At 41.6% G+C, this 21,322-nt stretch overlaps 2 protein-coding genes across 2 annotated transcripts; one reads left to right on the top strand and one right to left on the bottom strand.

Moving 5' to 3' along the window:
* Positions 1-16,250: 16,250 nt before the first annotated feature.
* Positions 16,251-18,140, bottom strand: LOC136552492 (organelle RRM domain-containing protein 2, mitochondrial-like). Its single transcript, XM_066544069.1, has 4 exons — positions 17,949-18,140; positions 17,015-17,083; positions 16,831-16,937; positions 16,251-16,567 (listed from the first exon to the last, which is right to left on the bottom strand). The coding sequence occupies exons 1-4, from the start codon at positions 18,064-18,066 to the stop codon at positions 16,475-16,477; spliced, it is 387 nt and encodes a 128-aa protein (XP_066400166.1). The 5' UTR covers positions 18,067-18,140; the 3' UTR covers positions 16,251-16,474.
* A 134-nt stretch (positions 18,141-18,274) lies between these two features.
* LOC136549030 (uncharacterized) lies at positions 18,275-20,797 on the top strand. The gene is made up of 2 exons (XM_066540346.1): positions 18,275-19,542; positions 20,461-20,797. The coding sequence occupies exon 1, from the start codon at positions 18,275-18,277 to the stop codon at positions 19,295-19,297; it is 1,023 nt and encodes a 340-aa protein (XP_066396443.1). The 3' UTR covers positions 19,298-19,542; positions 20,461-20,797.
* The last annotated feature ends 525 nt before the right edge of the window (positions 20,798-21,322 follow it).

Below are 21,322 nucleotides of genomic sequence, written 5' to 3'. Positions count from 1 at the left end.
AAATAGAGCTAAAATGATTTGTTTCTGAATTTTGTGCTCATAAAATATAGGAAAATAAAAATTTTCATTTAATTAAAATTCATCATAAGGTTTAGCAATATGTTTGTGCATACATGCCGGTGCATTTGTTTCTTTAAATTGTGTGGAATTGATTCAAATTGAAAACATTCAAAATGCTTTTTAAAATGGCTTTGAAGTAAAAGAGAAGAGGGAAAAAGAGAAATAGAAAAATAAAAAGAATATAAAAAGGCGTAAGAATTATTTTTGGAGAACTTACTAAAATCCCTCATTTTTAATTAAGTTGAAAAGTGTATTTAAAACCTTATTCAAATTTGATTTGATTCATATTTGAATTCGGTTTGAGAATGGAAAAGGAAAAGAAGAAAAAACTCTCCCTCTCTCTTCTGGCCCGTGGCCGTAGGCAGCCTAGTAGGCCGGCCTATTTGATTTCTTCCCCCGTACCTCCATTCTCGGCCCGCTCCCACTCTCCCACACAGTCCAGCAAGTCGTCCCCGCGGCCCAAGCCGCAGCCCAGCACCGACACGCCTCGACCGAACTAGGGCAGGCCGGCCTAGCAAGCGCACAGATCTGCTCTGCCCTCCCTCTCTCTTGCACTGATGTGGGGCCTCCCTGTTAGGCCCGCCTTCTACCTTTTGTCGCCGCTCTGGACTCCGCTGCCGCGCCAAGTGCCCGTGCCCACGCCTTTCCGCGCCCTTATAAGTCGAGTCCCGGCACCGCCACGCCCTCGCCGAATCCTAGCGCAAGTCGTCGCCTCCATTCGAGCTCACACCGCCGTCGCCATTGACGTCGCCTGCCATTTCACCGCCATCCATGCCCTAGCCCGCGCTGCTGCCTAGTTGAATCTCACCGAGGAGCCGAGCCTGTCCGCCGAAGTCATCGCGGCATCCTGCTGTTTCTACGTTAACTCGAGCTAGCCGACGAGCTTTACCCCATGGAAGTCGTTGCTGCTCTGCTAAGCCCGGTGCCGCCTTCGGTCCATCTCCATTCAGTGCCTAGGTGAGCTCACCGTCACTCTCTCGGTATCCCAGTGCTCTCCTTTTGGTCAACCGAGGCCCTAGGACTTTTCTCTAGTTGCTCCGGCGAGCTCTGGTCGCCGCCATACATGGTGCCACCGACCGTGTGTCGTGCATGCGTTGCTGTGATTCAACTTGCTAGCTAGCTTGATGACATCACATGACATCATGTATACATTTTGTGGCCATTTTTCTTTAAAAAACAAATCTAAAAATACAATAGAAATACACATATACTTACGATCATCCTGAGTCGTCCATTTGGAGATCTGTGGCCCAGATTAGAAGATACCCTTTCGCTGGTATTTTTATTAAAGAGCCCCTCTATTTTTGGCAAATTAACATGCAGAGCATGACGTATTCTCGCAATACGTTTTCTTCTTTTGGGAAGCATAGTTTCTTCGGTTTAGATCCAAAATACGTTTTCACTTATTTACAGATTTGCCACTAATTTTGTTTTAGCCATAACTTCTCCGTTTTAACTCCGATTTGATCTGTTCAACTTGTGTTAGGTTTGTGATTTCATAATCTACATGTTCATACTACTATTATATATGTTTTCAACTTTTAAATTTGAGGTTAGATTTAATCTATTATTTTAATAAAGGTAATCTTGTTTATTTCATAACTTCTGCGTTTTAGTTCTGAATTGACCCGTTCAAGTTATGCTAGATTCATTACAACGAGATCTACGTGTTAGTGACAATGTTCATCATGTCACCACTTCTAGAATTTTATGGTTTAAATCATATCTTGATTAATAATTATAAAACTAGATTTTTTAAATAAAATATGATTTGTTTTACTTTAATTTTCTAATTCAGATCTAAATTTGATTTAATTCATATTATCTATAAAATATCTTATATATGTTTTTATATAATTAAAACACATGAAGCTAATAGTTTTATATTTTCTCCTATGAGCAAATCTTTCGGTAGATGTATTTTTTCACTGTAGCTCCGATTAGAGTGCTTTTTGCGTCTGTGTGTTCGTAGCGAGACGTAGATTCATTTTACAAACTTTTTATCTTGATTTTATGTTTGGTGTACTATTCTAATTTAGATCTATTGTTTGCTTCGTGTATAATTGCATAGATGCTTGTGTGATGCTTTATGATCTTGTCCAATGAATCAAGAAGCAGGTCTTTGAAGTTTTGGACTTGAAGAAGGATATAAGTTTAAGGCAAGTATAACATGGGATCTTCCTTATTGTCATATACACCTTTAATCATTTAATTCATACTGCATGTGTCTATCTTGACTGCCACTAAGGATTTTCTAGTACTTTGTTACCTTGTACCTTGATACCTTTAGGTTATTACATTGGGTAGTATGATGCTAGTGCTCAACTACAACCATAATCTTGTAACTTGACTAATGTAATGTGCAATAAACATTAAAAGATGCTTTTTAGCAACATGGAACAAGGGGGCTAGAGCATTGGGCTATTTTATGGTGCTCTAGATTCCTCTTTCTAAGGACTTATCTATAAGTGATCATCCGAGACTTATAGTACAGCTGTAAGGGCTATATGGCTCTGGCTTTAGCTCAGTGTGAGGACCTTTTCTAGCTTATTAGAGGTTACCTTTATGGTGCAAGAGAGGCTTCGGTTTGTATGATCTCGGCCTACCAAGAGGGTGCACTTTGGTTTCTTTATATTTTGTTAGTCATTCCTTGGAGGGGGGGGTTCTTGCTTATTGATGGGGAAATCTTAGCGGCCCTAACTTGTTAGACAAACCTTTGAAAGGCTTCATAGTGAACCCTGCCGACCTTCCTTAGTAGTGGGTTAAGAGACTGGTCGCCTCGGGCAAAAGGGTAAATCATGACTCACAGTAAAAGTGTACAACCTCTACAGAGTATAAAACAGGTATATCAGCCGTGCTCATGGTCACGAGTAGCCTTGGAACCCTTACGGAATAGATGATGAACAGTGATGATACTGATAATAAAGATGCTCACTAATGATTAATGGTTATGCTATTTATTATTCATGTTTACCTAATCATGTGTTTATATGGGCTTGCGATAAACTTATTGCTACTCCTTTGCTAAAATTGTGACCATTAAAAGCTAATCGCATTTAAACTAGTGTCAGCCTTTTGAGCCTTATGAACCTCATGTTATATTTGTTGAGTACGACATGTGCTTACGCTTGCTTTACTTTTCAAATATTTGGATAAAAATCCCAGATGGGTACCAGATTGCTAGAGTTTAGAGGAATTAGACTTATGATCAACCAGTGAGTTGTCCCTATAGAATTGGGGTCTTCACCCAAAAATCGGAGTTGTCTTTCCGCTATTTGCTATCTAAAGTTATATTCTCTATACTAAGTACATTATATATTGAACATTGTCTATTAATATTACCCTTATTTGTGGCTATATGTGAGATTTGACTTCCTGAGCTCACATATGGTGTATATCTGGTTTTGTTCTTAAAACCAGGTGCTACAATATGATTAAATATTTAGAAACATTTTTAGGAGAATCAGTTAAATTTTTATGGGAACAATGGGTAGAAGCTTTCCCTAATCATTATGCTCAATTAAAATGGCTGGTATAATCCATATAATTTTATAAACATTATATCAAGTATTGTAATAGGTGAAGATCCTGAATTAGGATTTACTGTTTTACAGAATGAAAGATTAAAAGAAATAGAAAAATTGTCACTAACAAGCTAGAAAGGAATAAAAGAATTTTCTCAACACTATTTGTATAATGCTACGACTGCCAAGCAATGCTATAACCAAGGTATAGTTGAAAGATATTTTAATAAATTACTAGATCCTTTAGGTTCTATGATATTCGAAGAATATAAAAAAGAAACTAATGGTAAAGAATATAATATCTCATAGGCTATAACATTCGTTTTCAAACAGTTAAGAAAAATATGCACCAGCATACAAGCCCAAAGATCAATGAAACAATCAGATTATAATTTTTACAATAAAATAGTCCAAGTACCATTGACATATGAAGAAGAGAGATCTAGAAACAAGAAATATCCTAAGAATTATAAGAAAGGAAATGTAAAGACAAAGAGACGTTACTTTCTAAGAAGATCAGACAATAGAGCTCCATTCCTCCATAAGAGAAATGTGAAAAGATATAATCCTAGAAAAAAATTATGATAGTACATGTAGATGCTTTATTTGTAACTCACCAGATCACTTAAGCAAAACATGCCCTAACAAAGACAAGAAAAGGTATTCCAATAAGCAAGAAGAACAAGAAAATGTTCAAATAATAGATAGTGTGAATGAAAATATTTTAGTCTATGATGATGATATAATGGATGATGAATCGATATACTCAATTATAGAGACAGATGAAATAGAATATGATGAAGAAAAAGAATCAAGTGATGAAGAGTTAGACTTAATTGATGAGTTAGCAGGATTAAAGATAGAAATGATGGATCAAATAAATTGCGAACACAAGTGGGATCATAAAAAAGGTGATTCTAATATAAAATGTGTATTTTGCATATATTATCAAGATCCTGCAAAAAGAGCAACATATAGGTTATGTTTAAGACAAGCATGCATGTCATGTCTAAAACAACAAAGTGATATGAAAAATAACTCAGAAGCTGAAATACTATGAGGATAATAAAGTGCAATAAAAAAATTCTAGAGAAAAAAGGAAACAAATATTTAAACAATATTCTACAAGAGTTTCTCATTCCTAGATTGAGTTTTAAGACTAAACAAATTTTGTCATACTATATATATATATATATATATATATATATATATATATATATATATATATATATATATATATATATATATATATATATATATATATTTATTTGTTCGTCTCGTCGTGGTCTGCGGCATCACGATTCACGGAAAGTCGGCAAGGCTCTTATGCTGCGACTACGAGCCTACAACTTGCAACTAAAAAGGCTAGCCCATGCGCCTAGGCTGGTTGGCCTAAGAATTCAGCCTTTTGGGCCTGTTTGGTTTCTGGCCCTCATAGCCAAGACAAAGTTTTAGCCAAAATTTAATTTGTCTTAGGTTAAAAAAAATAACTTGTCTTTGGTGGTCAAAATTTAGTCTTCGTGTGGTGTCCTGGCCAAGCCAAAATTTAACCAAACCAAAATCAGACCAAGCCCAAATTTAACCAAACCATGCACAAAAAATTTAGCCAAACCAAAATTAGTGCGCATGTTTTGGTTTTTTCCAACTGCGGAAGGATTAGGAGTTGAGATAGGGAGTTGTTGGACTTGCTAAAAAATCTAGATTGGGAGCGGGTTTTACAAACTCTAGGAGATGCTCTTAATATCTCATTTATATTAAGGTAAACGTGTAAATTAGGTATAAAATGGTGTAGGTAGAGTCTCTAGTTTCTATTGCAGGGACACGAATCCCAAATATCTCCAAAACTGCATGATAAAAGGGAACGACCATGGAAGACACGAGCAAATATCCCTCCAAAAGGTAGCCTATGCACACAGAAGTCAATAGTAATAACATTAAGTCATCGCTAATATAACCGTAACAATCGACAGAGGACACACACAAAAAACAGTCTTTCATATTTGACCAGCAAACAGCAATGGACTCCCAAGTCCCAAACCTAAATCTAAAAAGAGCAGGGACCAAGTCTTGGTGCATGATTCACAGAATTATCGGCCTATATCTTCACGTAGGGCTAGCTGACCGAGTCAACTAATACCAATCATGATCTTTGCACTGGCAGACATCCCTCTTATGCGACGAAGGACCACCCATCTCAAGTGTGGTGCTTGGGGGTGAGAACATCTGGATTTTCTTGTATACTTCCTCACTTAAAGAGACATCGTCAGCCACATTGATTACCATCTTTTTAAGTGTCTTCTTGCACCTGAATAGCAGCTTCACGAAGTCTACTTCTTCGTTGGATCCTGTGAAGAAATGGAATTCTACCTCCTCAAGCAAATCAAGGGCGACGTTGTCGATCCTCAGCATCTCTTGTTGAACACAAGGGCAATGAAATAGTTTGCACAGTGACACCTGATCAAAAGAATAGCCTAGTCTATGCATGACCAACTTATAAACAACCATACAAATATAATGTAACATGTGTCCAGCAAATGTATACCATGAATAATTAATAATAAAGGAAAACTTACTTTTGGTGCATCATGGTGGATCAACTCAATCTCCAACTTGGTAATGCCATCACATTTCCTGAGGAGATGCAGCAAGCTAGACTCAATAGAATGTGCAAGTACTTTTAGCCCCACTATTAGAGCTTAGCTCTTGGGAAGCTTACTTGTATTCTCCAGGAATATACGATATTCATCTAGGAACTGTCAACAGCATATAAGAACAGTGGATAAAGCTCCAGCATGAAGAGGAAAATTCATTCCCTATGAAAGCATCTAGGCCCCTAGTTGGGTTTTGGTGATTAATGACAATACATGATTACTGTGACTAACATGTGTTTTGTAAAGGCAATTAAGTTAGGTCACGGTAATAGAGATCGATTGGGCTATCATAGTGGTCATGCCCCTATGATGGAAATCGTTTTGGTTTACAAAGGATGGACGGCAAGGTTAAGGATGGACTAGTTCTAAGTGTCATTTGATGTTGAGGAGACACTTAGAGTAGTTTAGGACTTTGTTTTTCCTTTGGCCATACTATTAAGGGGGGTATGGATGGGTAGCTTGATCTAGGTGAGTCTAGTGAGTTAGGTGTGGTGCACACTTGCTAAATCTAGCACTAGGTAGCTCCTAAAAAGCTCTTAGATCCATTGGAGCAAACTTCATTCATGTATGATCGAGAGTTGGAAGTGAATGGAGGGTCAAATGCTGATCGGACGTTGGTTCCAGAGTGATCGGACGCTGGCATAGAGTCTAGTCAGTTCATTTGATCAAGGTGATTTTGTCTAGTGCGATCGGACGCTGAGAGGTGAGTGATCGAACGCTGGGTCCCAGCGTCCGATCGACTCCAGTAAGGTTCCTAAGAGGAAAAATCATGACTGGATGCATCCGGTCACAACTTAAACATTGGAGTTCAGGGAGAACTAACTGGAGCGTCCGGTGAATATGACCGAAGCATCCAGTTACCCCGCAGAGGCACATAATGGTTCGTTTTTCAACCAAGGTTATAAATACTTCCTCCATTTCGTGTGAGGGGGTACTTTTGCTCATTCCAACAGCTAAGAAACACCTTTGAGAGTGTCAAGAAGAGCAAGGTCCTAGTGAGGTGATTGAGATTTGAGAATCTCAAAGAGAGCCCTCATTAGTAAAAGCAAGAGTAGCAAAGTGTGCATCCACCCTTCTCATTAGGCTTGTCATGGTTAAGTGAGAGTTTGTGCTTGTTACTCTTGGTGATTGCCATCACCTAGACGGCGGATCTTGTGGATGACCCAACTCAAGTTGTGAGCGGTTGTGGGTGATTCACCATGACTGAGTATCAAAGAATCAACCTATAGAGAGCACTTAATCCTTGGCGACTCTCCGATACCTCGGTAAAACATCACCGCGTTACTCCTTCTCTCTTTACTTTGTGCATTTAATTTGAGCAATTCAATTCTTGTCATTTATAATAATAGAATTGCCATGTTAGAGTAGGATTGGAATATAGGTTGCTAAACTTTTATACGATAGATCAATAGAAATACTTTCTAGGCACTAGGGGTTAATTGGGCTAACCATAAGACTTAATTGTTGCAAAGAAATTTAGAATTAGCCCAATTCACCCCCCTCTTGGGCATCTTGATCCTTTCAATTGGTATTAGAGCCTCATGCTCATGAATTAGACTTAACCATCTAGAGAAAGATGTCTCACGGGGATGGACCTCCTCCTGTCTTTGAGGGGGATGATTTTCTATATTGGAAAATCCATATGGAGGCATATTTAGAAGCTCTAGATGTTGGAATACTTAGAGCCGCCTCACAAGGCTTCCCAAAACCTCAGGATGCTACACACCTACAAGGCGATGAGGTGAATTACGAGAAATGGAATGCAAAGGCTCGAAACACCATCTTTAGAGGCCTTTGCAAAGATGTATTTAATCGGGTGAGGAACTACAAGGACGTCCATGCACTATGGTCGGACGTTTGTGCGCTCCATAAGGGAACAAAGAGTGAGCGTAAGGAACGCTATCATCTTGTCATGAAAAAGCTTAACTCTTTTGAGATACTTCCTAAAGAATGTGCTAATGAGATGTACTCACATTTGAATGTTCTTGTAGAGGAAGTCAATGGGCTTGGACTCACTCAAATGCAACCATCTATGATCTGTTGCTTGTTTCCTTCGGCTAACCCAGGAATGTTCTCAAGGCTACTTCGGATGGCCCTACCTTCTTTGACTTTGGCCAGCAATTCCTATTTCTTTTGCTTGATGGCATTGGGTATTTGAGCCAGGGTGGACTTATGACGATCGATGGCAGCCTTCACATTTTTAGCTCCTTCTCAAGTTCTGCATGCCTGACTTCTAGTTGAGATAATTCTGGGTCAATGCTGAGAGAGGAATTCTTCAAATGATCAATCAACTGTGTCAGCTCTTTAGCCTCTTGCCTATTAGAATTCCCCTTGGCCAATAAAATTTCACGATCAAATAGATTCCTCTAAGCCTATTTTACCTTTAGGACATGATCTTCAAAGATAGATAAAGGAGACAAGACTCTAGAGAGAGCTGGGGATGAATTACCCTTAATGGCTAAGGAAACTCTATGTATTGGATCAGTGTCTTGGACCAAATCAACTATATTCTTTTCAAACATTGATAGAACATCTCTTAGCTGATTCTTGGTCTCTTCTGGCAAGGTTTCCTTGGAGGAGGTGGTTGACGAACTGATTTCATCTTTATCAAAATACTCCTCAAGATTAAAAGAGTAACTCAGGGTTGGAAGATTGAATGCCTATGTATAAGAGAATCTTGATTAGGAGGTTTAAATCAGTTTATAACAAATGGATGGCAAAGAGGATACAATACCTTCTCTGTAGTGGCCTCTAGCTGAAAAGAAGGAACAACTGATGATGCACTAATAGCATCTGGTTGAATTGGCTCCAACCTTTCAACATTGGTATCTGCAATGTCAAGGAAAATTTTAGTTCATAATTATTGTAGATGAATAAAAGGGACATATAACTTTCTTACCATCAATTGCCTGCCGAGCTGGGAAATCAATAGTCTAAGTGTCGACAGCAACAGGAGCACCTTCGATGCCGATAGGATCATTAAGTGGACTGTCAGGCTCCTGCTCTTGCATGAGTGTTTCCTCAAGAAGTATCTGGCATGGTAAGAGTCTAGGTGAAGGATGGAAACTGAGTAAATAAAAAAGTCAAAGAAAATACTCTGACAGGCATGAAGGATAAAACTCACATTTTCTGCTGTTATGGAAGCATCGGTTATTTCAACCGAAATCGGCTCCTTTTGAGGATCAGCCAATAGGGGTTCAGTTGGCACTGAGTCAAACGCTTGGGATAGCAGTCCTGCACCTAAAGCAGGTTGGGACATAATGCTCGATAACTATGAAAGAACAGGATCAACAGTTGAACAACGTTTTGAGAAGAAAATGAATTGTTTACTTGAGCAGCTGACGGTCTCGTTCTACAAAGCCTCTTCCCAATGGTGGTTTTCTAGGTTGTCCCATGAGCCACCTTGCGCTTTGAAGAATGATATGTTATAATAGTGGAGGCAGGAGGAGTTTTCATCGATTTCTTTAGTGAAGGCGTAGCCGATCCCATTCTTAAAACTAGGCATAGTGGCTGGTAATCTATAGGACGCCCCTTTCTGTCTAAGCTCAGAGGATCAAATTCAGCTTCCTGAAAAGGTCGATTAGAACAGTTGGCAGAGGAATTCGTCAAGTAGTTTTATTGAAAAGAAATGGCAAGTTACATCTCTATCAAAAGCAAATTTCCCATCCAGAGCTATACACAAAGGGTGAACCAACCCACTAAAAAGATGAGAGTGCCATTCTTGCCACCAGGAGTCAAAGAGAGTAGAAGAGAAGCTGACTCTAACCTAGTCATGCAAGCAGAGGTAAGGAAGATCTGACCCTAATTAAAAAACTCTGGAGGCCTCCATCACCTCACTAATGTCTTCTCTTGGCTTCAATATATTTTTGAAGAACAATTGAGGGGGGAGCTAGCCAAAGCCAAACTGACGGGCTACGAAAGATGGATTGTAGAACTCATAAGTTGGGAGGTTGCCTAGAAGGGAAGAGCCTATAGCCATTTTGCCACGACCATGACAAAATTCGGTGGGAAGGACGCAGGCCTTGATGAAGGAATTAAAAATTACAGCCACCACCTCGTTCAAACAGCCTGACTCAAATCAAAATTTGAATGGGAAGATCAGTTCATCGTTCTCATTATTATCATATGGTAGCCAAGTCAGGATGTTTGCATCAAACCCTCTATAAAACTTCTTCAAAAGATGGCCAATATCGATATCAATTGTTATGGCCGATGCAGCCTCACCATAGCTCATGCATTGCTAGGTTCTTTCTTCTTCAGCTCTATATTCCTCATCAAAGTTTAAGGAAGGGAAACTCAGGCTTTTGAGATTGGACCTTACAATCTTATACATATATAGGTTGAGCTACATTTGTGTCAACCACCAAGGGCCACTGATGGTATGCACTAGCTCATTCTTCAGTAATTGTGCGGTTACCTGGTACATCAGATGATAAGCAGCTCGTAGCAGATACTTTCTAAGAGGGATGTTCTTGCCTACTGCTAGGTGCTCTGCCATGAGTTTATGATTATAAGTCAGACCACAAGATGACCCACAGAAGACGAATCTCTCCAACCACATATTCAAAAAGGCCACATATTCAGAAAGGCCACATATTCCCTTTCACTAACAGTCGATTCATCTCCGATATGGTTCAGAATATAACTTGCCCATCATGTGCAGTCTGATATTTTGGCTAATTTCTTAGAGCCATCACTCAAGTACTCATAAGGATGCACTAACCTAGTTATCCTAAGGCGGGTCAACATGTAAACATCAGCCAGGGTAATAGTCATTGGGCCATGACCAAAGACAAAAGCATTCAGGGCATTGGACCAGAAATAGGACATGAAAATCAAGAGTGAATCATTCATTTTCATCCCAGACAATGAGAGTGTCAAACATTGATTCAAATCATACACTTCCTAATCTCCGCCCTTTTTCTCGAATACCCTACAAAACTAATTTCTCCACCCCTTGGGCATTTTAGGCCAGTTTCTGAAGGGGGTTTTGATATTTTAGGAGGATGAGTCCACTATAGACTGTTTGAAGGGGATTTGGTTGGTTTCTTGATGGATGAAATTGGATGGATTAGGGTCACCCATAGGTCTAAGAAATTAGATATTGGAAGCAATAGCTGATGGAATCAAGATTTCATTCCTCATTTCCTAGAAATCGGATGGAGTAATTTTAAGGAGAAAAAGAATACAGGGTAGCGGCCTGTACTTAGAGAATGGAAAACTCAGAAGGCATACCTCAGGGACATGGTCGCTGGTCGCCATTGTCAATTACTGATTAGCTTTCTCTCCTTGTCAATTACAGGGTCAAATTGACTGGCACGTCTTGGGAGGAGTGCGCAGGATCGATAATCCCTACGTTGAAGCTAGACGGATATCTAGCTCCATTGAGTAGACCCTTTTGGCTTGCTTGTGTGCCCCAGCACGAGACACAATTTCATGCCAATAGGCCCGAAGCAGCGTGCGAAGACTTCATTAGGGTTTGTGGCAGCAAATGGCGAAGTAGAGAAGGCGTCGAGGAAGGCAAAGTTGAAAAGGCGTACGTCGAACGGATTATTTGGGTAGGTATAATGAATAGCTATTTGCTCCCTGTATTTTTAACATTTTTTTATTTACATGTTTGATTTATTACTTTTGTCCTTTTTTAAAAAAACATTAGTTTTGTCCTAAGTGAAGTATTTCAGAAATGTTTACACCCAGCCGTCCGATCGTTCGGCCACCGCCGTACGCGAGGCGCGACACCAGCCCAACGGCCCAACATCATATCCTTTTGTCCACTTGTACCCTCCATAAGCCTCTCAGCCACTCATCCTCTCCACAAGGCTCTCCACCGTGGTGCCGCGACAACGCTCCGTCGTGCCACCTTGGCATTCTTCATGGCATCCGGGCACCGGCCACCGGTTGGCATCTCCACCGCGCTCCAGCGCCCTGCTCGTCTTCCTCCCTCTCCATGGCACCTCTTGCATGCGGTCCATCTTCTCCACCGAAGCGACCCACCACGGCCTTCTCCACCGGACCTGTTGCGACCTTCTCCACCGGAGCGCGCGAGCTTCACACCACCGCTGAGCTCTACATCGGTGAACTCCACACACCGATGAGCTTTCATTCCCAAGCAGAAGGAGACCTCCATTTCCAAGCACCAAGGAGATGTTGCACTGAAAGTGAATGTTGCAAACATATGTTTCAGTGTTATGTTGCAAGTGTTTAATCTCGGTGTTGCAAAAGTAGATCAAAATATTGCAAAAATAGATCGGGATGTTGCACATATTGCAATGGCTATATACGTATGTTTTAAGTGTATGTTCTAAATGTTTCATCTATATCAAATGTATGTTGCAAGTATTTATCATCTGGATGTTGCAAAAGTAGATATGGATATTGCATATATATACATGTTGCAAGCGTATTTTTCAAGTGGTTTTAGGTGTTTCATACGTATGTTGCAAGTGTTTCATCTGGATATTGTATATGTTTGCAATAGTTTTCAAGTGTTTTTCAGGTGTTTTTGCAAGTGTTTCAGACACATATTTCAGGTGTTTCATCTGTCTTCTTTGTATGTTGCATCAACATGTTTTAAAAGTAGATCGAGGGTTGCACATGGGATACACGTGGGAAGCGGCTGGTGGTGCGGGCCCGTTGCTAGGGCACTCGCCCTCAAGCCCGATGAGCTGGGGTGCTCACTCGCTGAGTGGGTATCATCCGACGCTAGCGCCCCGATGAAAGGTCCTTGTTTGGTTTTGGTAATTGAGTGACAACCCTAGGTGGATTAATTATGTTTATGTGAGATACAAAGGTGATTAGTCCACAGGTGTGTGAGCAACATATGCCATGGAGATGGAAATAGCTTGGAGATGTTGCAAAGCTCACACATGTGATGATGAAGGAGCTCATTGCACATGAGACATAACATTGAGTCATGTGATCAAGGTGGAGAAGATCAAGACATGACTTGGCTCGACGGATCGGTTGCAAGTGTGAAGGGCAAGTTGAGTGATGACTTGGCGCTGATGGATCGAGGCAACGGTGAAGAGCAAGTGAAGTCAAGATCGATGAACCAATATGATCACATGATGATATGAAGTGGATCATATCATTGTTGATCGTGTTGGTGCATGTGTTGCATCGACATTGGAGGAGATGGAATAGAATGCGCAAGGCAAAGGTATGTAACACCCTCGGTGTTACACTGTACAACTTTTTGCTAAAACACTGCATGAGCATCATACTTGTGTGTAAATGTCTGTAATATAGGGTATAAAGCAATATACGGAACTTGAAACGTTCATTTGAAACACGAAACGCATGTTACATTTCATGTCGCGTTGTATTACTTAAGGTTCTAAATGAATTTTTATTGAACGGAAATGCTATGGAAAGCATATGCGAAACTTTGGTAAAGTTTGTAGCATGAACTTCATAGGTGACGATGAAATACGTGCGATCAAGAACAGGATTCGCTAGATAGCTTACTTAATAGCTTGGAAATGAAATTCGACGCGAAACCGTTTGAAACTAAGTCAATTTTCGTAAGTCAAAAAATGGGTCGACGAAGCGAAGTTTGAGAATTTTTATAGGAGAATCGGTTTAAGTGGTGGCATGGTCTTAAGGTTGGTTTCAGTAGCTTGATACACCATCTCGAAAGTAAAATGGTTGGTTTAGCAATTGGATCGTTGTGTTGGATTTTCAAGCAACTTTAAAAAGCGTGCACGACACGGTTTCTACCTCCGGACGCGGTCACCGTCTCGGTTTGGCTTGGCGCCGCTGCAGTGGCCTGCCTAGTGCACGCGTCCGGTCACTTGGACCTGCGCGTTCGGTTGTCCTGAAATCTGCTCAGTGAAGGGGTAATGGCTATTTTAGCTCGTGGGGCTATAAATAGAAGTGTTGGTCGGCCTTTGGCTCAGAGCGGAGCACCCTTGAGCCTTGGTGACTTATGTAGGTGTGCTTGGGAGCCCTCTAACTCACTTGAGCTTGATAGTGTTCATTCGATCGAGTGAGTGAGCGATTCTAATGTGATTGCATCGTGAGGTTGCATCGAGTGACACTAGGTGGTCGAGTTGCAAGCCGGTGGTGCTTGTTACTCTTGGAGGTTGCCACCTCCTAGACGGCTTGGTGGTGGTCTCCGTTGAAGCACGCAAAGAAGATTGTGCGGTGCTCCAGAGAAGTGATTGTGAGGGGATTGTGCTCACCCCACGGGAGCCGCGAAGAGCAACTTTAGTAGAGCGAGACGTGAAGGGTGACAAGTGGTCCGGCCAGGTCAAGTGCTAGAGCTTGTGGTAAGCACTCCATGTGGGAGAGTGTGACTTGCAGGTCACCACTACCAAGAGGACAGACGACAACCTTGGAGCTTGTCTCAACGGGGACTAGCGTGTTGGCAAGGACGTGAACCTCGGGATAAAAATCATCGTGTCATCCTTGTATTCCCGTTGGTTTGCATCCTTGTTACATAAGCTTGTATTTACTTTATTTACATTATGCTTGTGTAGTTGCTCTTGTAATTAGTTAGCTTGTGTAGCTCATTAATTACCTTCTTACTTATGTAGCATAGAAATAGCTCCCTTGCGTGGCTAATTTAGTTTGTGTAACCTTGTTAGTCACATTGCTTAGTTTATGTAGCTAAGTATTTGCGCTCTCTAATTTGTCATTGATTGCCTTGTTATTGAGCATTGCTAGTAAGCTTAGGAGCTTTGTGCTTTTGCTTACTAAATTATGTAGGAGCTTCCCCGGTTGTGCAAAGTACTAGTGCATAGGTTTGTGTGACCTTGCTCTAGAATTGATTAGGTGAGCTTTAGCTAGTTCGGCACCTTTGTTGTATAATTATGATCTTTATAAGGCGCTTATGAACTTAGATAGAGGGGTGTAGTCTTGGCTAGACCGTTAGTTTTAATTCTGCATTTATCTCGGTTAGCCGACACGTTTAATTTTAGAAAGGACTATTCACCCCCCTCTAGTCCGCTATCTCGACCCTACACCCGGATCGGACGTCCAAGCGCTAGCAAGAAGTCCGATATCTTTTGGCTATTAATTAAAAAAATACAATATATGTGAGTAACAAGTGAACATTGATGTGCGGATACTACATCACTAACAAGTCAAAAAGTGGTGAATACTAACTTACTCTATCCATACCAAATTATAAGATATTTTAACTTTTCAAGATATATAGTATTTGCTATGCATTTAGATATACACTATATCTAGATACATAATAAAAGCAATGTATTTAGAAAAACTAAAATGTCTTAGAATTTAGAACGGATGGAGTATGAGTTATGACACATGTCAATGCATGAGCGTGACAACTATGGACTGTGGACCTGGGAAGCCCATTTTCTAACAACTATGATACTTGTCAAATTGCTTAGTTGGTATGATAATTAGGGAGTGTTTGGTAGGACTCCTGAGGGGCTCCTCCGAGGAACCGGAGCTGTTTTGGACCGGCTTCTCTGTTTTCCACTTAAAATAGCTTTTTCTACAAAACGTTAAGCAGGGTTCCTCCAAATAAGTTGGAGCTGGAAAAGCTCTACCAAACACGCCCTTAATAAGGATATAAACTACAATAGATATATCATTGGGAATGCCCTAAGAGCAACATTCCCGCTAGGCATACCTTGGTTCCATAAAAATATTTGAAAAGTGCAGTCCAAAATAATTAAGCTATCCTATGTTTTAGTTTTTTTAGACAGAGCAATGTATTTACATATACACTATGTTTAGATAAATAGTAAAAACAATATGTATAGAAAAAGTCAAAACGTAATAGGACCGAAGGCTACAAAATTTCAAGCATTTTTTTGAGGTGCTTTCGCTCGGGCGTGCACATGGAGGCAATAACATAATATAAAATTTCAGGTGGAATTTTAGATAACATAACAAAAATTTTAACTGTCCATGTCCTCATGCAGATTAGACTTCTCAGTCGCGTCAATTTATTTGTAGACGGCAGAAGAGAAGGAGACGGCGCATGCATATACTGCGGGCAAGAGCCAAGAACGCATTGCATTTCCGCAGTGTAAACCTCCTTGCTACACAGTGGTAAAAAAATGCAGTGACCTGTAAATTAAAGATGAAAGTTATGCGGCACACATGAAGTTGCAGTAATCAAGTTAAGTACAATGTTACCACGACAGAAAGCTACATTCTCTCTGCAAATATTTGGATGGCAAGCAACATCCACTATTCCACTCGGCAGAAAAAAAAAGGAATACAGTGTATGTAATCGACTGTGCATGGCAACTTCAATCATTAGCTAGAGTATTCATAGGGTGCTCCTTGTGGCGGTTGTGTGGCTTCTCTTTGCTTGGCATACTCAGCGAAAATAACCCAACCATCAAGGAACTGCAGGAAGATATAGTTGTGTGAGGAGATAATTAAAAAAGGCCGAATAGACAATGCTTCCAAAATTAAAATGTAAGACATTATATATCAGTTAACAGGGTATACACCCGTTCTTTGGTTGTCATGAAAGACGATTTTGACATGTTCATATTTCTGATGTCCTCTACATTTAGGATTATCAGGAACATTCAATGTGGTTAACGTCTTCCATGAATAAAACAGTGAACTTGGAAAACTAATTGCAACCAACCACATTCGCTCACCTTTCCATCCATGCCTTTTATGGCCTCACCAGCTTCTTGTACAGTCGCATATTTGACAAAGCCAAATCCTCTAGAGTATCCAGATATTCTATCAGTGATTACTCTTGCTGCATACACAGTGTTGCTTCATCACATCGATATATGGAATCAGCACTTTTAAAGCTGAGTAAAATTCAATATATACCTTCAACAACCTGACCAAATTTCGAAAATGCTTCCTTAAGTCCATCGGATGTTGTGCGTTTATTTAACCCTGCATACATGCCTCTGTTACTACTACCACAATATATACCCACATTCCTAGTTTCGCACATGATGAGTACGTGCTGTGATGATAACAAACAGTGAACCAATATTAATCGATGATGAGACAATACACCTTGAATTTTCCAAACCTCTGTGGAACTAACTATATTTGTATATGATTATTTATTGTTTTGGTGGTGTAATTTATATTTGCAGAGTAATAACTTTATGGAGAAAAAATAATCGAACTTCAGCAGAGTTATTTCACAGATTCAGATATCGCTGCTTTTTTCCTTCAATGAAGAGACTGACAGTTGACACAGATAACCGGATGAACTATTGACAAAAAAGAAAAATTGTAGGAAGGTACTAATGCATCGAATCTTGCAATAACTTTTAGCTCCACCTTTCTTCCATACAGGAAAGTGGACTACTTAAACCAGCACTAATCACTGGCATCTGCAATGCGATGCGTTCTGCTTCCAAGTTTACCAATACTTGGGCTTATAAAAGGTCAACTAGTCGACAATCAGTCTGTATGCGCCCGTGCAGTACTTCTCTTGTTCAGAGTGGGTGGTTTCAGAATAGAGCAAATCGGTTCAGTTCGCAAGATAAATGCTGTTCGGCTACGACTAGTATCAGTTTAGACTGTTTACTTCATCAGCCAGCCCTATCAAAATTGGAAGTGACTACTAGCTCGCAGGTTTCAGACAAAAGTAAACAACTTCGCCCATTCCTAATCCTACCGCAAACATCCACCGCCTGCTAGCACAACAAACAACTAAATAAAGCGCGCAGCATAAGAATCAAAGCGAGGGTTTCTCTTGCAAAACATGCAAAGAGGGGAAAAAAATTGGAGCGAGGTTGGTTGCCTGAGACGAAGAGGTTGTTGCAGGGCTCTGCCGCGGGGCGCGCGGCCGGGGGAGGCGGTGCAGCGAAGGCCGAGACGGAGAATAGCCGCCGGAACCCGGCACGAGCCGCCGCCGCCATTCCGATGCCGAGTCCCCGGAGAATCGGAGAGGCGAGGAGAGTGCGGCGCGACGGGGTTGCTTCTCGAGATTGCAATGGGCCAGGCAGAACCACCCGACGGCCCAAGCCCAATACACATACGCTGGTCACCTGCCACTCACGCTTGGTCAAGCACCCCGAAGGCCCAAACGGCCCGACCCAATCGCTCGTGCCCGGACTGGAATACTGGATGGCGGGTGGCTCGCCGTCCATGGCGTCGCTGTTCCGTCCGATCCTCCGGCTATTCCAAGCGAAGGCGCCGGGGCCGGAGCTTCTGGATCTCTATGACGATCTCCTCCAGGAGATCCTCCTGCGTATCGGCTTCCCCGCCGACGTCATCCGCGCCTCCGCCGCATGCGTCACATTCCGCCGCCTCGTCACCGAACCCTCCTTCTTCCGCCGTTACCGCTCCCTCCACCCTCCGCTACTCCTCGGCTTCCTCGACACCAACACCTTCCAGCTGGCCCAGGCGCCCCACCCCAACGCTCCTGCCGCCCGCGCTCTCTTCCGCGCCGCGAGCTTCTCCTTCGAGGACCACCTCCCTCGCCGCCAAGCGTTGTACCGCATCTGGCCCTGGGTGATCTGTGACCTCCGCGACGGCCGCGTCCTCCTCAAGTGCACACCGCTGGGATTCAAATTCAACGCCTTGGACTGGTTGCCGGAGCTCGCGGTGTGCGACCCCTTGTCCAGGCGGCGCCTGCTGCTACCTCGCATACCCGACGACCTACTCGCCTCCGTTCAGGTTCAGCGATATAACATTCCATGTTTCGAGGCCTTCCTTGTCCCTTCTTCTACAGAAGAGGAGGATGAGAGATCGTTCAGAGTGATAAGCATGGCCATGACGGATTGCATGACAAAGCTGGCGGTATTTATCTTCTCCTCGAGCTCTGGCCGCTGGAGTCTCGGTACGTCTACAAATTTGGATACTCTTAATGTACCACCAGACAGGAAGATGCTGAAACAGCCCCATCTTGCTCATGGCTGCTTCTTCTGGAAAGTGGAGAAGAAGGACAAGTTGCTCAAGCTTGACATGACCATAATGGAGCTCTCCACATACGACCTCCTGCCTGGCCACCACGAGCGCTATGTTGTCATTGCGGAGGCAGGTGAAGGAAGACTTGCGTTGTTTAGCCGCCCCCGCCCACGCTCTTGTGAAGAAACATGTGGATTATTACACCAGCATTATGCAAACCAAGAGCGACAGGGACAATGAGTGGCAGATGAAGACCATAATCCCACTTCCCGCCAATCATTGGTATGAAATTTTTGGTGCAGCTGACGGATACATTTTCCTATTAGGCTTTCCAAGATTCCGAGGACTAGGTCCTGCAGTGTGTTTATCCCTCGAGGTTAAGAATTTGAAGATTCAGAGGGTATGTTCCGCAATTCCCCGAATTGGCGTCCTGCACCCGTATTTCGGGTACCCACCACCCATGTCACCGAAAGTGATACCAAGTGGTAAGCATTTGATCATTGCCTTCACTGGCCTCCTCTATTTTTTGCTCTCAGATGCTGCCATGTGCCCTGATTCAGGAATAAGTTTATATTATTATTAAGCTTGTTTTGCTTCTCCATCTTAACTCTTCTCAACCTTCTGTTGATCATTGAGGATGGGTGTGACATTCCACAACTTGCTCGTCATATTAACATATTATAAAGTGCTTAACTAGTCTCTGTTGTTAAAATCACAGTTAGGAAGTCATTTATTTATCTACCACAGTTCCCCTCCCTTTGTGGTTCAGCAGTGGGTTCCATACCATGTTGATTGGACATTTTTTCTGTTTGAACTATGTCATGCAATATCCCAAAGTGATTCAGAACATACAATTTGTTTTTTCTTTATATATAGCTATTTCATGACTACTGGATTTTTATAGCAAAAGAAGAAAAAATATAGTAATAAATTTCAAGAATAAATGGTTCAATGAGATCATCTAAGAAATTGTTTATCCATGAGCATTTGGACAAGCATAAGTTCGAATTGTATAGCTAATAGGGTATTATATCGGCATAAATTTCACTGGACCTGATGCGGCTGGCTCGTTAAAGTTTACTTGCTCTATATACTACATCCAGTCAAGGAACTTCTGCAGAGATAGTTTACAAGAGTACTAAGGGCCTCTTTGGCACGGCTTATGCCGGCTTCGGCTTCATCTATTTTGCGCAAATCGAGGCACTGTAGCGTGAAGCCGTTTTGTAAGCCGGGGTTAAAATGAACTAGAAGCCGAGAAAAGCCAGTTTTTCTGGCTTCACCGGCTTTGGCATCACCGGTGAAGCCGTTTTAGATGAGCCGTGCCAAAGGGGGCTTAAGTTATCACATCCGCCCTTCGAACTGCCTTGTCGTTTAAGTTGAGTTGTGACTTCATCCATTTGCAGGATTAAAGTCTCGTCCAGGGTCATGAATCATGACTTCTTTGGACCCATAATGCTGCTGTGGATGGATGCAGACGACTATGCTTGTACTTTGTGCTAGGTGCGTTTTTGGATAGCACATACTCCAGTTTATTGATGTTTGTCGGAATCTAGCCGTCGCTCGGTCTGATGTGGTTAACAGCTTACCAAGCTGTAGTTGCTCTGCATATCCAAGGTGCAGATGTTTATGCAATTTCGAACTTAATTGTTGAATTTAAAAATACTTAATTATTATATTGTACTTGTAAATTTATACCGGTGTTGTAGGATAAATTCTACGATTGTATACCAAATTACTATAAATGGGTTTATCGGATTGCAGAAGAAGGTTTTGGTGCCACATACCCCTGTAGGAAAATTCTATGTCATAACCCAATTGCTAAATGGATTTTACCAAATTATATGTAAAAGTCTGGTGCGGAATACCCTATGAAATTTTTTTCTAGATCCAGCAACAACCGCCACATTCCTATAAAATGTCAAAAGGGTTACTTCCCAATAGCTGGTGTCTAATGAAATGGTGTCCCCTGACTTTAGCACTATTAACGGTTCATGGCTCTACGACTCTACCGCATCTGTGCCAACCGCCAAGCATGATGCCCTTGAAACATTAGCCAAGCCAGGGATGTATATTCCATCTCAGGGACGTGCTTAGCGTAAGGCAGACGAACAGGGGGAATTGGCATGTTCATCAGCCTTTCTGCAGCCATGTGGAGTTTTGTTTCAAACCAATTCGTATTTAAATCAGTATGGATGAAAAGCTATTTATTGTTGTTACGATGATCCATCTGTATCTGTATGCGTACTGTCTCCAAGATGGAGGCTG

Source organism: Miscanthus floridulus, chromosome 4 (genome assembly GCF_019320115.1).
Source record: "Miscanthus floridulus cultivar M001 chromosome 4, ASM1932011v1, whole genome shotgun sequence".
Taxonomy (NCBI): domain Eukaryota; kingdom Viridiplantae; phylum Streptophyta; class Magnoliopsida; order Poales; family Poaceae; genus Miscanthus; species Miscanthus floridulus.
Note: the sequence above shows the minus strand (reverse complement) of the source record. Positions and strands in the feature narration are given on the sequence as shown.